Here is a 17,012-nt window from a genome sequence, read left to right on the forward strand (position 1 = left end):
TGCAGAAATGTCAGAATCTAAGGAATACATCCCCAGGACCAGACAACATCCAGAAAAAATGTGTTAACATCATGACGATAATAGTAAAAATTCTATTCCAAAATTTTTAATAAGGTTTAGCAAAATGATGAAATTCTGTCACAATGGAGAGTGAGTGTCTCAGTACTTACACCAAAGCCAGGACGAGATCCAAAAAATAGAAAGCACTACAGGTCGATCAGTCTAATAAGTAACTTGGGTAAATTATTAGAAAAGACAGTTAATGCATGTTACTATTGGTGTTTGGAATCTAGAAATCTCCTTCCTCGATTTTAATGTGAATTCTCAAGATCTCAACCCCCAAGTGACCATCTCTTATGATCTGAGAGACCTTTGTGCAGCACTGAAATTTGCTCCCAGTAGCTTTTTTTTATTATTATTATATGCACAAGGCATCCAATACAACTTGGTGGCATCACATGTATGGATGGAGTTTTCAAGGAAATTTGATTGGCTTCATACAAAAATTTTTACCACTCAGACCGTTGAAGAGTTGGGTGGGCACGACCCACAGTAACCACTACATGCAGGAAAATAGTCCGACAGTGATCATTTTCAAGTGCCACTCTGTTTTCAATTGCAATAAATGGCATAGTAGACATGATGGGACATACAGTCACTCCAGCATTACAAGTTGATGATCTTTGTTAACATTATAGTTCTTTATCATTAGGTACAGTAGAATGCCAGCTACGGACAGCTATATGAAAGGCACAAAAAATGGGCTCAAAGCCATGGGTACGATTTCTCACCAAGTGAATTATGTGTTGTGCACTTCTGTAGAATATATCTGCCCATCCTCATCCAGAATTATACCTTAAAACCCAACCGCCAGAAGTCTTGGACTAGTACCATTTTCTAGGACTTCTTTTTTATCATAAACCTACATGAGTACCACATGTATGACAAATAACGACTTCCTGCAGGAAGGAACTAGGTACAGTGTTCCCTCAGTAACAGTTCCTTACAAATTGAACTATTGTCTCAGTATTTTATAAAGGACTTGTTTTATTCCCTTTGGACTATGAAGCATTGTTATGGGTTAGCAGCACCCTCTGCCGTAGAAATATTAGATCCTGCCCACCGCAATGGAGTCCGTTTGGCAATTGTAGCTTTCCAAATGAGCCCAGTCAACAGTCTTCATATAGAAGTGGGAATACCATCACAGAACTATGTTTAACTATGTAATCATGATTAATCAAATGCCAAATGACCCTCGTCGTCCCATTTTATTCTAAAATCCAGCCATCACCTTACTCATGAACTGATGTTGAAAAGGGTGGCCAACAGCAGTATGGCTAGAAGACTTCCAACAAGAACCTCAGTTTCCTCCAGTTAGCTGTACACAATACTCTCTCTTGCAAACACCTCCATGCCATGTGCTCCAATCAGCAGTAAGGGTCAACCTATGGTGAAATACCAGAGACAGTGTAACTACTGTTTTTTATCGCTGTGTCATCCAAGTGTATCCCCATTTTAATCTGCTTTACACAGATGGCTCCAAAGATAATTATTTGAGTGTGCTAGGCATACATGCACAACTGGATTCAAAAATGTTCTCTACCAAAAGAATGTAGAATTTATACTGCAGACTTAGTAGCTGTCCATAGAGCATTAACAAACATAATAACTTTCCCATGACAGAATTTCATTATATGCAGTGACTGCTTGAGTGCTTTGACAACAGTAGACAAGTACTATCCAAAACATCCACTAACCTCTGCCACTCATGAGCAACTGTATGTCCTTTGACACTACATCCTGAAGAAATGGATAGACAAATGGCAAGATAATACACACAACAGACCATCGAACATACCAAGGCCTAGCAGACTTCACTATGTAGCTCAATAAAGAAACTTATTGCCTTATGCCATCTCAGAATTTGACATACCAAAATAACTCATGAGTTTCTTCTATAATGAGAACAATGTCCTCCATGCTTGTGGTGAAACATTAACAATTCGACACATCCCTGAAACTGCAACATCAAATGGACGTGGGACACCACATGTCAGAGATTCTAACAGATGATGAAACAGCTATAAACCTTATGCTACACCTTCTACAAAGAAGTGGATATTACAAGACTGAAAGACAACACCGTTATTTGTCGGCTTAGGGGACGGAAGTGGGAGGGTGGGCACCTAGTCACCAATTTAGCCTGTAGGCACCACCCAATACATTCTTCCCACCCGAACTTGCCATGGATGACAAAATATCTTTAAACCCAAGATACTAACTAACTATATATATATATATATATATATATATATATATATATATATATATATATATATATATACAGTAGGTTGGCATTTTAACTGCTAGGCAATGATATAAAATTTTGACATTTAAATTTTAGTAGTTTAGTTAGCCATTCATGTACTGAGTACAAAACTTGTGATTCTTTTATTATTATTTGACAAAGAGGGGGACAATAAAATTGTCTCGCACCCATATTTTTAGACGTCAGGATATGATTGAGGGATTAATAATGATGTAATTCAGTGCCTTTGTATTTACCACTACCACCATCCATCTCATACATCCTACTTTTTGGTAAACACTTAATATGTTTCACAGGCTTAGATTCACTGTAAGTTTCGGACAGCTCCACATAGCTGCTGCTAAGTAGAATGGGTACTGTGCCCTGGGTTCTCGGTTCTTCCTGTAATCTGCATCCCCTTTACAGAATATCTATCATGCCACTTACGTGTCATTCAGTCAAGTGGCCAGGCAGGGTGCATATCTCACTTTGTAGGAGAAGCAGTACATATGGGAGTAGATGATACTTAAGGTATTTAAGATAACTCTGCTACCATGTCAATGTATATTGAAAGTTCCTCCCCACCCTTCCCATTTATTGGCATTTGGCCATTGCTAAGCAGCCGTCTATCATATTTACTATGTATCTTTCTTAATAGTCATTCTGCTATGCACTTTGTTAATTGCTTTTCATAAAAAATACAGTCTGAATAAATGATTGATACATGACCCCACAACAAGAAACTTTTCATAAAGTGATTACACCATAATAATCAAAGAAGAAAATGTAAAATCATACAAAAATCCACACATTGTGTACACAGTTTTTCTAGATAGGTAGATCACATTTTTAAGAGGTTGAGTATCACATTTAATAATGGTACATTCAGTCTTTTGGGTTGACAACAACAACACTGCAGCCAACATTGAAAGAGAAATCCTTTGCTTTAACTACTGCATTGGTAATAGGATTATCTTGTGTCATTTATCGGGTACATGAGATTAATAGACGATTCACCTCTTCGTCATTGCATAAATCACATAATCGAAATTCCTTCAATCCTATTCAGAACAGGTCGGTTAGGAATTCTCCATGATTCAAGCGCATGCCCAAAACCATTGTTATAAATGATCACCTCCTATTTCAATCTATAAACCAAGAAGATACATAATTTTTAGGTTGCAGCTGGCCATAATGTACTCCTTCTGAAATCTTGGTCAAATCCCATTGTGTTCACCATTCATTTCTCACTTTCGTATTGATTAAGCTCAGCATTTCTTGGTAAGCGAGTCTGTCATTTAGGATTTGACTTAACTTCATCGCTCACTTCGCTGTCTACTATTGCATTATGAAACATGCTACTGCATCCTGGAATGCACAGTTAATTCGTTACCATTCCTGCTTGCTTACTTGTAATGACTCCGTTAATAATGTCTATAATTGTAGGCAATACACTTTTGTTCAGTTTTGGTTTTTTAAGGCTCTTTACATCTACATCTATGTATGTACTTGACAGACCACCATATGGTCCATGGCGGAGGATACCTTGTACCTCTACCAGTCATGCGCAAATAGAGTGACGGAGAAAACAACTGATGGTATGCTTGCATATGAGCCCTAATTTCTCATATGTTTGTGGTTATTGTGAGGAATGTACATTGGCGACAGTAGAATCATTGTGCAATTGGCTTAAAATGCTGATTCTCTAAATTTTCTCAATAGTGTTCTCCAGGGATTCCCATTTGAGTTCACAAAGCATATCTATGACATTTGTGTGATAGTTGAATCTACTGGTAACAAATCTAACAGCACACTTCTCGATTTCTTCAATGTTTTCTTTTACTACACTGAGGGAAATGGTTAATATCACCATGCTGCTTCATGTGCAAGATGTGCCAAGTATTAATGCTTCCATAATTGTGGTGGCTTATGCATATTAGATTGTTAGCTCCTTAGGTGGAGAATATAGAGCTTGATAATTTTCTGCAGGACTGTGTATTGCACGTCATACTTTGTCACCAGTGATGATAGTCAATCTATCCTTATAAATCTTCACTGGATTGAGAAAAATGGTATTGAGCAAAACATTGATTTCAGTCTTCAAGTTTGGGGACTCTATATTGTATGATGTTATCAAAGATTATTAAATTTACTTCTTGGTAGGTGAATGGGGCAACGAATTCTAGTAAGATTTCATACTTACATATTTTATTTTCATACGTGGTCCAACATTTAAAAGACTTCATAATCAGAGACTTTCTTCTGTTTCCAGAGAAATAGTTACATTTTTTGATATCTGACAAATATTTCATTAGTGTATCTGTGGGGCACATTTCAAAATTAATAAATTCACAATTTTTTTCCTTTCTGTTACTGTGTGGTGGATCTCTTGCCTCAAAAAGAGAGCATTCTTAGGAATGGATATTTGAATAAAACGATATTGAAGTTTTTTTAGCTTTGATTTCAAATTTCTTTACCTCATCATGATACACTAAACCGCCAAAGAAACTAGTATAGGATGTGTATTCAAATACAGAGATACATAAGCAGGCAGAATATGGTGCTGCAGTCGGCAATGCCTATATAAGACAACAAGTGTCTGACACAGTTGTTAGATCAGTTATTGCTGCTACAATGGCAGATTACCAAGATTTAAGTGAGTTTGAACGTGGTGCTATAGTAGGCGCATGACCAATGGGACACAGCATCTCCGAGGTAGTGACAAAGTGGGGATTTTCTCATATGACCATTTCACAGGTGTACCGTGAATATCAGGAATCAGATAAAACATCAAATCTCTGACATCACAGTGGCCAGAAAAACATCCTGCAAGAATGGGACCAATGATGAGTGAAGAGAATCATTCAGTGCGACAGAAGTGTAACTGTTCCACAGATTGCTGCAGATTTCAATGCTGAACCGTCAAAAAGTGTCAGCGTGTGAACCATTCAATGAAATACAATTGATATGAGCTTTTGGAGCCAAAGGCCCACTCATGTACCATTGATGACTGCATGACACAAAGCTTTACACTTCGCCTAGACCCACCGACACCCACGTTGGACTGTTGATGACTGGAAACATGGTGCATGGTCGGATGAGTCTTCGGATGAGTCTCGTTTCAAATTTTAACGAGTGGATGGATGTGTACGAGTGGACCCTGCATGTCAACAGAGGACTGTTCAAGCTGGTAGAAGCTCTGTGATGCTGCGGGGCGTGTGCATTTGCAGTGATAAGGGACCCCTTATACATCTAGATACGACTCTGATACATAATCATCCTGTCTGATTACCTGCATCCATTCATGTCCATTGTGCATTCCAATGGACTTGGGCAATTTCAGCAGGGCAGTGTGACACCCCACACATCCAGAATTGCTACAGAGTGGCTCCACGAACAGTCTTCTAAGTTTAAGCACTCCTGCTGGCCACGAAACTCCCCAGACATGAACATTATTGATTGTATTGGGGATGCCTTGCAATGTGCTGTTCAGAAGAGATCTCCACCCCCTTTTACTCTTAGGGATTTATGGACAGCCCTGCAGGATTCATGGTGTCAGTTCCCTCCAGCATTACTTCAGACATTAGTTGAGTCCATGTCGCATCGTGTTGCAGCAGTTCTGTGTGCTTGCAGGGCCCCTACACAATATTAGGCAGGTGTACCAGTTTCTTTGGCTCTTCAGTGTAAAATGTGCATCCGTAATCCAAGACTCACCTCACAAGTCCTATACAGGTTGAATTGAATTTTTAGAGGAGCTCCCCACCATGTGCCAGCCACGTATCTCAGCTCATCTTTATTTTTGTCTTAGTTGTGGTAGCATTTATGTGATGTCTCCACGTTAGTTTGTGTATCCCTCATCATTTCATCATCATTCATGAAGGTGGCGAGATTGGACTGAGCAAAGGTTGGGAATTTGTATGTGCGCTGATAACCGTACAGTTGAGTGCCCCACAAACCAATCATCATCATCATCATCATTGTCATCATCATCATCATCATCATCATCATCATCATGCACATTAGTCTCGAGTCAATTCCCATGCCTAGTAACTTAGCTTTACTCATGAATAGGATATTTATTCCACCAACCCTCATGCTGTTCAAGTAGTGTGGAATTATTCTTCCCATGAAAATAAATATTGATGGTGTTTTCAAGTGTTATCTCCAGAACATTCTCTCCCAGGCAAATTCTAATGTTTGATATGGCATGAGCCATAATATCCTTTGCTGTTTCAAAGGAATAAACTGTCAGATACAGGTAAAGATCATCAGTTAATTATGAGGTACATACCCTTGGATATGATGGCGTGCCTAGCAGAATAATAAAGTACTGTTCTGCGCACGTTAGCCCTGTATTTAGCCATATTTGTAATTTTTCCTTCAGGAATGGTCAGTTTCCTGAACAATGGAATTAATCAGTAGTAAAGCCGCTTTATAAAAAGGGAGAAATGGACAATGTAGACAGTTTTATACCTATTTCTATGCCATCAGTGTTTGCTGAAGTTATTGAAAAGACTCTGTATGTAAGGATAATTGATCATTTTATATCACATGATTTGCTATCAAATGTACAGTTCAATTTTAGAAGTCGTTTAACAACTGAAAATGCTATATTCTCTTTTCTCTGCGAGGTACTGGATGGCTTAAACAAAAGGTTTTGAACACTAGGCGTAATTCTTGATTTAACTAAAACATTTGATCATGTTATCCACAAAAATATTGCTCCAGAAGTTGGACTATTACAGAGTTCGGGGAGTAGCTCACAGTTGATTCACCTCTTACTTTAGCAACAGACAGCAAAAGGTCATTATTCACAGTGTTGAGAATGGCTGTGATGTAGGGTGTGAGTGGGATACGGTCAAATGGTGGGAGGGGGATGGGGTGGGGGGGGGGGGTGCCTCAGGGACCAGTTTTGGGGCTACTCCTGTTCCTTATTTATATACATGATATGCCCTCTAGTATTACAGGTAACTCTAAAATATTTATGTCTGGTTATGACACTAGCTTGGTAGTAAGCGATGTTGTGTGCAACATTGGCTCGTTTTCAAATAGTGCAGTTCATGACATAAGTTCATGGCTGGTAGAAAATAAACTAACGCTACATCACAGTAAGACTCCGTTTTTACAGTTTCTAACAAACAATTAAATAAAAACTGATGTTTTAATTTCACAGAATGGGCATATGATTAGTGAAACTAAACAGTTCAAATTTCTAGGTGTTCAGATAGATAGTAAACTGTCATGGAAAGCTCATGTTCAGGATCTTGCTTAAAGACTTAATGCTGCCATTTTTGCTATTCGAATGGTATCTGAAGTGAGTGATTGTTCGACACAGAAATTAGTCTACTTTGCATATTTTCATTCGCTTATGTCATATGGTATTATATTTTGGGGTAACACTTCCCATTCTATAAGAGTATTTTTGGGGCAGAAACGGGCGGTTTGGGCAATAAGTGGTGTAAGTTCACGAATTCAGAAATCTTAGCAGTAATCCACACTCTTTCAAATTGAAACTGAAGAGTTTCCTCATGGATCACCCCTTCTATTCTGTCAAGGAGTTCCTTGAAAAATTAAGCTGATTCTTGTTGTATTGTTGATTGCCTCTACTTAAACTTATGGCTTGACTTTTTTCAGATTCATAAACATTTTATTTTTATGTGTTATTACTTTTATGTTATAATTTCATGTACTGACACATGTACTGTCTTTGGAGATTTGCTTCTCAATTTGGTCCTGAGGAACTTGACATGTAAATAAATAAAAATAATAGAAACATTTTTCAAGGTGTCGTTTATACACTGTGTATAGGAGAAAGCTGAGTGTGGCTACTTGAGGAAGACCATGGTCGGCTATTTGAGACCTGATTTCCATTTGCGTCATAGGCAGTGAAGATTTTAATTCCACAGATTAGTTTCAGAGGTAATCCAGTTGAAATGAGTTTTCTTTCCAATACTCTGATTTTCACATTGTCATCCTAAATTTATCCTACATATGGAGACTCATATACGGACATTGACAGGTAAAAATTAAAAGTCTGTGACTCTAATAAATAAAAACAAACTACCTACAACACAAAGTATAGTAGTATGTGCTAGATTAAAAAAGATATTTTTTTATGACACAAGCTCTGGTCATCATGCAAGCTTCAGTTGTACAGGACATATGAATTGTGAAACTGTTGATTGAAAGTTTGATACTTAAGGAACTGTATTAAAATAATAATAATAATGTAGTGCTCTTCACGTAAATAAATGTGTGGATTAGGGGAAAACAATCTTCCTAAGCACTATAACACAGCACTAATTAGCGAAGTAAATGTTACATGTAACACCTAAGCTTTCTGAAGTTACTCCAACTCCTGTTGTATATAGGATGCTCATACCCCATGTCCCATTTTATATACTTACTGAATGTTGGGGAAGTATATCCTGTTACATATATCACAACGCAGAAAAAAAGAGTTTCAGGAGTTGTCGATAGCTCACGGAATGCATGAAACAATCTGCAGCCTCTTGATTGTAGAAGGCTAGTCACATACAATGTGAGCTGATGATATTGGTTGTGTTACCTGTTTCAAGTTAGGAGTGAGTTAGCCTCATTGATCGATAAAGTTGTTCTACCAGTATGGAAGCTTAAATGAATTGACAAATATGTTCCCATTGATAGAATTGTGGGTACTCATTTTCAGTTTTATATTTGGGTGTTGTGTATGCATGCAACTTAATGGATGCACATGTAACCGATTAGCAATAGGTTTTGTATTAGATTGTGGAGCTGATGGTTAGTGAAAGAGAGACACTTGCCTAATACACTTCAGGAGCAAAATGCAAGTATTCTCATTGGCAATCCTCTTTTTTCTGTTTTATGCCTTTCCTCTGAAAAGTGCTCCTTCATCTCAGGATGCCTCCCAAGTTTATTTCCAATTTAAAAAGAGCTGGAAAAAACATGATGTCTAGGAGGAAATCTCTGACCCCAAATCATACTGGTAAGCTCCAACCACAACACACAGCATGTGAAACATGCTCGCATATGAGGGAAAAATGAAACCAGTCAGCTTCAGATGGGCAGGCAAAGCCACATTCCAATGGATTCCAGATGCCAAGAACATATTCCCATTGTGAGGTTGTCCATGGGGTCAGAATACAAATTAAGTAAAATCCTTGCTTTATTAAAATTCAACTTGAATAATAACTTATCACCACCATTGCCCCTTCAGGTCGGGAAATGGCATGTTAAAAACTCCATGCTGTATAAAGAAGTATTCAGATAACCCAACAAATGGCAAATCTACTTGCCTCAAATTAAATCAAAGATATATCTATGTTGGCACTTCATTTGTTTCATCCCTGATCAGGGTATGCGCTGTTGTTCCTTTTATACTGCTGCAGTCAGATTTATTTATTCATTTATATGTAAACAAAAGTATTTTATTAAATTAATTTTTTGGTTAGGTGTCTAATACTTTTCTCCATGTATTCCTTCTGTATGGGTTATGGAGCTCCATATAATCATTTTCATGGAATTTGGCAGGCGTTTTGCTTATTCCAATTTTTATTTCCCCACCTTTCAGTTTATGGTATCCAGACACCTGCCCACATGTTATCCATACATTTTTGTTCCGTTGCCAAGCTGTATGTGCCCTTTGATTACATATATATCATAATGTGGTTAGTATTTCCATATAAGGTTCCTCATGTCCCGAAAGGTTACACTTTTTTCATATGTTTATCCTGACTCAATCTCTTTCTTGCAATTACTGTGGAGTGTTTTTGCCTCCTTCACTTCCATTCATCTGCTGTATTTCAGTTTTTCCATTTTAATTCTCAGTACGTTAAGAATAGCTGTTCTAGATTCCATTTCCCCTCTGAAGTTTCTGGTTGGGTCTGAGAAGGTTATGTAACATTCTTGATTTTTTTTCTCTTGTTGAGGCTGCCTTTTATTATCTTTGTAGTATTTTTGCTGTGGGCTATTGTTTTTCGTGCTTCTGTCTGCTAGCCCTTGGCAGAGTTTCCAAACAAAATTTCCATTAGGTTCCTCTGATGCTAAGATTCTTTGAAGGACATCTTGAAACTGGTGGTGTGGAACATTGATACTGAGGAGTTCTCCCACTTCGTCCCCCTTTTTAACATTCTACGATTGATAAGCATAGTAACCTATGGTTCTCTGTTTACTGTAATTTCCTGTAGGAACATTCCTGTCTTCCCAGTTGGTGAGGTTTCTTACCAGTAATTTGATACTTGCAGCTCTCATGACACTAGTTTTAATTAATTTCAAAATCAAATTGTATTGTCTACCTTGTAAAAAGTATAGCATAGACACAATTGTTTCCGAACTTGTCTAATTTGCCCCTTGGCTGTCAAATATGAAAAGGTCTAGAAGTTTCTGCAATACTTTGAAAATAAGTACCCCTATGTTCTCCTTGCATATCTTTCAGGCAAGCATTCTGTGAGTGTGGCATGGCTTACTTGTATTTTCATTTCCACTGAGATGTGGTTCCCTTTCGTGTTGCTGGGCACTAATAATGTCGTGTGACGAGGGCCTCCCATCGGGTAGACCGTTCGTCTTGTGCAAGTCTTTCGATTTGACGCCACTTTGGCGACTTGCACGTCGATGGGGATGAAATGATGATGATTAGGACAACACAACACCCAGTCCCTGAGCGGAGAAAATCTCTGACCCAGCCGGGAATCGAACCCGGGCCCTTTGGATTGACAGTCTGTCGCACTGACCACTCAGCTACCGGGGGTGGACGCTGGGCACTTAGGTAGCAAGTATACTTTCACAGCAAAAATCTCCACAGGTGGCAATTGATGACATGGCCTTTCTTGAACTGGAAATTCTACACAGTATTTTGTTGAATGTGAAATTGTATGTCTGGAGAGACTAGCTTCCATGTATTCCTTATGCAGCACCAAAAGAAGTCCCACACTAGATACACCTGTAAACTTAGTGTTGTTTCCCAAGTGATGATAAAACATTGTGTGTAACTTCTTAACTGCAGAGAGCTAGGCTTTGTAAGGTTGGTCCAGCACAGTTACTGCAACTAAAAAGTCGGCGGCTATTTTTTATATACTCTGAGATGGAGATCTCGATGAAATAAGGATGGGTGAACAGTGGATAAGGCTTATATGAAAATGGATTTCATTACCTCATTGGTGTTAAAACTACCTTTAAGATCATAAGAGCTAGTGTTCAATAGCAGCAAGGCCATGGGCTTGAGGGTTGTTTGTGTACAGGAAGGTGGTATCAGCAATTAGAGTAGGGTCAAGGTGGTAATGGAAATGGCATGAGTGAGAGTTGGTGATGGAAGTGTTTGTATCTTTGATGCGAGAGTCTAGCCTATGGGCAATTGGGTCGAGGTGTTGGTTGACAAGACTGGAAATTCTCTCAGTGGAAGACCAGTTAACAGCTACATTGAGTGACCAGGGTTGTTGGGTTTATGGAGTTTGGGAGGCATGTAGAAGGTGGGTGTGCAGGGGGTCATTAGGGTGAGGAGGGAGATGGACTCAGGGGAGAGATTCAGAGATGGGCCTAGATGCCAGCCTGTTTATAGGCCATCTAGAGGAAATCTTCCTACCCTCCCAAAACCCTTGTCTGGTTCTGGTTCATTGGTAATATCTTCATGATCTGAACTCAGGGCCAAACCACCCTATCCTCATTCCTCCACAAACTCAACACCTGCACTCCTATTTCCATCACTTGATCCTCCTCAACCCAATGTGCCATCTTCCTAGATGTGTCCTCCATCTATGTGATGGCTCCATCCATACCTCTGTCCCTATTGAGCCCACTGACCACCAACACCATCTGCTGCATATTGGCAACTGTCACACCTTCCATACCAAATAATTGCTTCTGTATGGCTTGGTGACCTGTGGGCAGCATATCTGCATTGATGAGAATTCCATTGCCCAGTGTGCTGAAGGTCCCTCCCCCCACAAAACATAGTCCACAAACAGATTTCCTGTGCCATATCCTCACACATCGCTAATTCTCCCTCACCCCAGACAGAATCAGTTGCAAATGATCATCACCACATCAGATTGGAGCAACTGAACCATGTCCTCCTTCATACCCATAAATGAGAGACATCCTACTCATGGTCTTCCCCACACCTCCTAAAGTGGTATTCCATTACCCACTCAACCTACACAGCACCCTGGTCCATCCCTATGCCACTCCCACACCCAACATCTTCCTGCAGGGATCGTTCCCCTGTGGAAGATTTACCAGAAGATCTGGCCGATTCACCTTCCCAACACATCCTATTCCAATCCCGCCATAGACTTATCCTATTCCATCAGAGGAATGGCCATCTGTGAAAGCAGCCATGTCATATACCAACTCTGCTGCAATTTCTGCTCAGCATTTTATGTGGGCCTTACCACCAACCAGCTGTCCACCAGAATGAATGGTCACAGCTGATTTGTAGCGAAGAACAGAATTGACCTCCAAGTGGTGCAACTTGCAGCTGAGCATCACATGCTAGAGTTAAGGCTGCTTCACAACCTGTGCCACATGGTCCTTTCCTACAATGTCAGCTTTTCTGAACTACATAGGTAGGAATTATCCTTGCAGCACATTGTTTGCTCCCACAACACACCTGGTCTTAAATGCCACTAACCCACTGTCCCCACACCCTTGGCTCAACAATTTCCACTTCATCTGTCCTGTCAGCTGCTACCAATCCCCATGCATCTGAGTGACCTCCATCACGTATTGCACCAACTCACTGGCTCTGGTGCCTGTGTATTGAATGCCTAGCTCATGCACCTGCCACCTCTACCTCCAGCATTTCTACCCCGCACGTCTGCTGTCCCCCTTTGAGTTGCTAACTACCTGTTGCCAATCCCTCCTCCTGCCTCCCACCTCTTTATCCCAATACACACCCCAGCCATTGCAATCTCCATCCCAGTCTACCTGCAAAATTGCAAACTTGGACTTGTGTGTACCGTCAGCACATTGTAGGTGCACGGGTGCAGGGGAAAGGGGGGGGGGGGGGGCTGGGCATTGTTGGCTGTAAATTGTAAATAATAATCTTTGGTTCATGTTATGACACTTTCCAACATTATTTTGGGAAAAAATGGATCACTTGTGAAATAATAACATAAACCATTTACAGAGTTAATGCTGAAATCATATTCTTTTCTGTGTTTTAGCAATACATTTGGATATAAAATAACGGGATTTCCAGTGAGAATAGATGATGCAAAATATGCAAGAAATGCATACTACTTTAATCTCTGTTTTGTGTGTGATGCATGGGCTCGCACTGTGCAGTATGAACCTGTTGTGAAGAAGCTTTCTGAATATTTGGTAAGTTATTTCAACTATTGTCACATTACACAACCAAATAAAAAAAAGGTTCATAATATAAAAATGTAGGCATGTATATATGTCCCACATCTCATCCTAAAACATGGGACTGATTTCAACCAGAATTGGTACATTTATCCCTTATTGTATGGAAAGAATCAGTATAGGGGTAAGAACCACATACCTACCAAAGGGGTTGGAGTGAGAAAGGAGTTTAGCTTACATGGCACAAATATCCAGACTTTGTTTATCCAGTATTTGAGAATGAGAGCTAATAGTGACTTGGGACAAACTTCATGCATAATTTCAAACCTTTACAAAACTTATCCTCACTGACAACCCCCACTAAATCATGAAAGGAAACAAGTTTGTCTCATTTTTGTTGTTCACACAGTAAAACTGCTGCATCATGCACGTCCTGTCTGGACACACTTGGTAATAACATTGCCATAGTTCATATTTCCACAATTATTACATGCACATCGGAAAGACTCGCAAATGCCACACTAATCTGTTGCCTTCATGTCAGTTCTAATACAAGGTGGTCAGAAACAGTCTGAAAAGCTTGTTTTTCAGCATAGGTTGTTCTGAAAAACAATTGTTAAGAAAAAAATTCAGCATGTTGCACCATCTCTGAGTTAGTTGGCACTAAAGTTAGATAATCAGGTCGTTGCATGCGCAAATTCAAGTTTGAAGTGAAAATCATTCATTGATGACTACTCTGCTATGGTGGTTATGTTTGCTGTTTTTGTCCCATACATTTTTGAAATTATGTCAAAGAAGGTCAAAAATGTCAATGAATTGTGAAGTCTACTGTGACAGCGATAAAACAAGATTTTGAATTGGAGTTATGTGCTATAAAACATATTACCTCCATTTTTAATTAAAACTATCAAATTTTGAGTTCATATCCTCTATACTTTTCAACAGGCATAACTAGTTGTGTATGATTGTATGTTTTGAAGAAATAGTGTGGAATAAGTGCAAAACATTGATAAAGTCCAACTTCAATTTTGTTTTATGTGAAAAACCGTCAAGCCAACTGTATAGACATAACACCACGGATGTGTAATACTGGGATGTTAACAATAGTAGCTTCGTTGATTGAGCATGCATGAGTTTACTGATTTTCTGAGAATGCACTGAATAATGCTCGTCTGTCTAGATTCCATGTCAGGTCAAATGCCTAGAAGAAATTAAGAGAGTTCAAAGAAGAGCTGTACAATTTATGCTGTACTTATTTAGTAATTACAATAGCATTAGATAGATGCACAGCAAACACCAGTTGGATATCCTATAAGAAAGATGTTGTGTAGCACATGAAGAGCATTCTTTAAAATTTTGAGAACTGTTTCACAAAATATTAATTATATTTATTGCATATTGTTCAGAATTTGTGGAGTATGTGGCTAAATGCATAGACAATCATTCTTTGAGAATAACATCCGTAAGTGGTGGTATAGGGAGAGGTAAGTAATATTGGCGCTACATTCTCTTCACTGGCCACCATGCAGTAGTTTGAGGAAAACAAGCATATAACTGTGTTAAATTTCATTAATCCTCTTCATATTGTATATATTTTCTCTGTATTTAATCCTGTGCCTAAGGATAAGAAACTGTTTCCTTTTTATTCTGCATTATATGTTAGAGCCCCACTGTAATTAATGGTTAATGATCTTTGCTGATGAAAGGCGGTTGCCACCTCTTGATTGCCTTTAAAGCTATAAGCTGACTCCTAACATAGCTAAATGTTTACAGAAGAACCGCACAGTTCTGTGTTTAAATTTTTGAGCCTACTTTGTTTAATTTGTATCCTTTTCTCTTATCAGTTGACAATGGAAGAAGAAGGATGTTTCCTGTCACAAGTTAGTTCAGAAACTACAAAGCATCATCAGCTTTTTAGTATACTTAAACAGATTCTCAACAATTTAAATGCAACAGGGATGTCTACTGTGAGAGGTAAGGAGATTTACTGTCTTCACTAGTTTCTGTATACAGTGTGACCAAAAAGTCATCCCATATTTATATTTCCTACAAAGTGCTATGGTACTGGCATCCACTGATGTTACAACAGTTCTCCATCTCTGCAACCAACAGCAAGTCATTGTCAAATAGAGTGTAACACTTTTCTTAAAATGATTTTGTGCATTTTCTCTTGCTGCTCAAACCACAGCACTTTTATAGGATCAACCTTCACATATTCTGTCAGATGTTAAATTTGTGCATGATGACTTGACCACACTACTATTCTAAAATTCCATCTTCTTGAGAAAAAAGGAAACAAATGTGTACTTCGGATTGCATTTTTTGTTAATGCTTCAGTTCACAATAGATGATGATGATGATGATGATGATGATGATTGAAAGAAAGAATTTTGTATTATTCTGTCTCAAAATTATAACCATTAGCTCTCTCTTCGTGTGTCTCTCTTTTCTTTCCAAAATCTAAAACAGGGTCTTCTAAGCATACATATTTTGATGCCTGTACCACTCAGCATCTTCACTATACTGTGGTGGTTACCTTTACTCTTTTTCACTATTCTCATTATGGATTTGCTCAAGCAACATGTGCCTGATTAGTACAGGACAATTTTAAAGCTGGGTCCTTTGTGCATACACAGTTTGATGCCATTTAGGAGTTTCACGTTGCTTGATTGTTGTGTTTACATCACAGACCACATAATAAAACATTATGAATCTCTGAGCTCTTCATTCATTCTTCATCCAGCATTGCTCACTCCTTTATGGATAGTCAGATACAGTAAAAGCCATTTATTTACTAAGCAGCTAATTCATTAGAATTAAGCGGGAGAGAGGAAAAGATGAAAGAAAGACATACAAATCCTAAAATAACAGAATTTTAGCTAATTCATGGAAAAGAAAGAGGAACAGTTTATAATACTTAACTACACATTATGTTTTTATGCAAGTTATGACTTACTCAAATATGATATCAGAAAGAAACATTAATTGATATATTGTTCTTGCAGGCTCTAAACTTGTTGCTGTGGAGTGTGATCAATTTGAGAATCTTCTTTAGATGTTTTTTGAAACATTGTGCTTACCATGAGTAAATAAATTTCATGCAAAATGCAGAGGCTATAAGCATTATGGAAATCCATTACAATTACACTATCTTATACTCCTGTTAAAGAACAAAAGAAGAGTGAAAACTCATTATTACTTTCGTTGTGAGACTAATCATCTCATTTTTGCCAAGTGAGCAGTGTGTGAGAAACTATAATTAGGTGGTTATTTCAGACAATTCAGTGGGTCTAGATATACAAAGCATGCAAGATTTCTGTTGTACGGATAGGTGGTATAAAGTATAGAGGTCAACAGACTTGTTCATCTTTGGGAACCATTTCAGTGGTAACCAGTCCTTTTT

General features: G+C 38.6%; 1 protein-coding gene across 3 annotated transcripts in view; it reads left to right on the forward strand.

Moving 5' to 3' along the window:
• Window positions 1–17,012, forward strand: part of LOC126183870 (GATOR complex protein NPRL2) — a 145,066-nt gene that overhangs the window by 59,353 nt on the left and 68,701 nt on the right. For all 3 annotated transcript variants that reach the window (XM_049926162.1, XM_049926164.1, XM_049926163.1), the window contains 2 exons: window positions 13,468–13,624; window positions 15,454–15,583. In XM_049926162.1, coding sequence (XP_049782119.1) covers window positions 13,468–13,624; window positions 15,454–15,583 — 287 coding nt within the window. The remainder of the gene's footprint in view (window positions 1–13,467; window positions 13,625–15,453; window positions 15,584–17,012) is intronic.

This window comes from Schistocerca cancellata, chromosome 4 (genome assembly GCF_023864275.1).
Source record: "Schistocerca cancellata isolate TAMUIC-IGC-003103 chromosome 4, iqSchCanc2.1, whole genome shotgun sequence".
Lineage (NCBI taxonomy): Eukaryota > Metazoa > Arthropoda > Insecta > Orthoptera > Acrididae > Schistocerca > Schistocerca cancellata.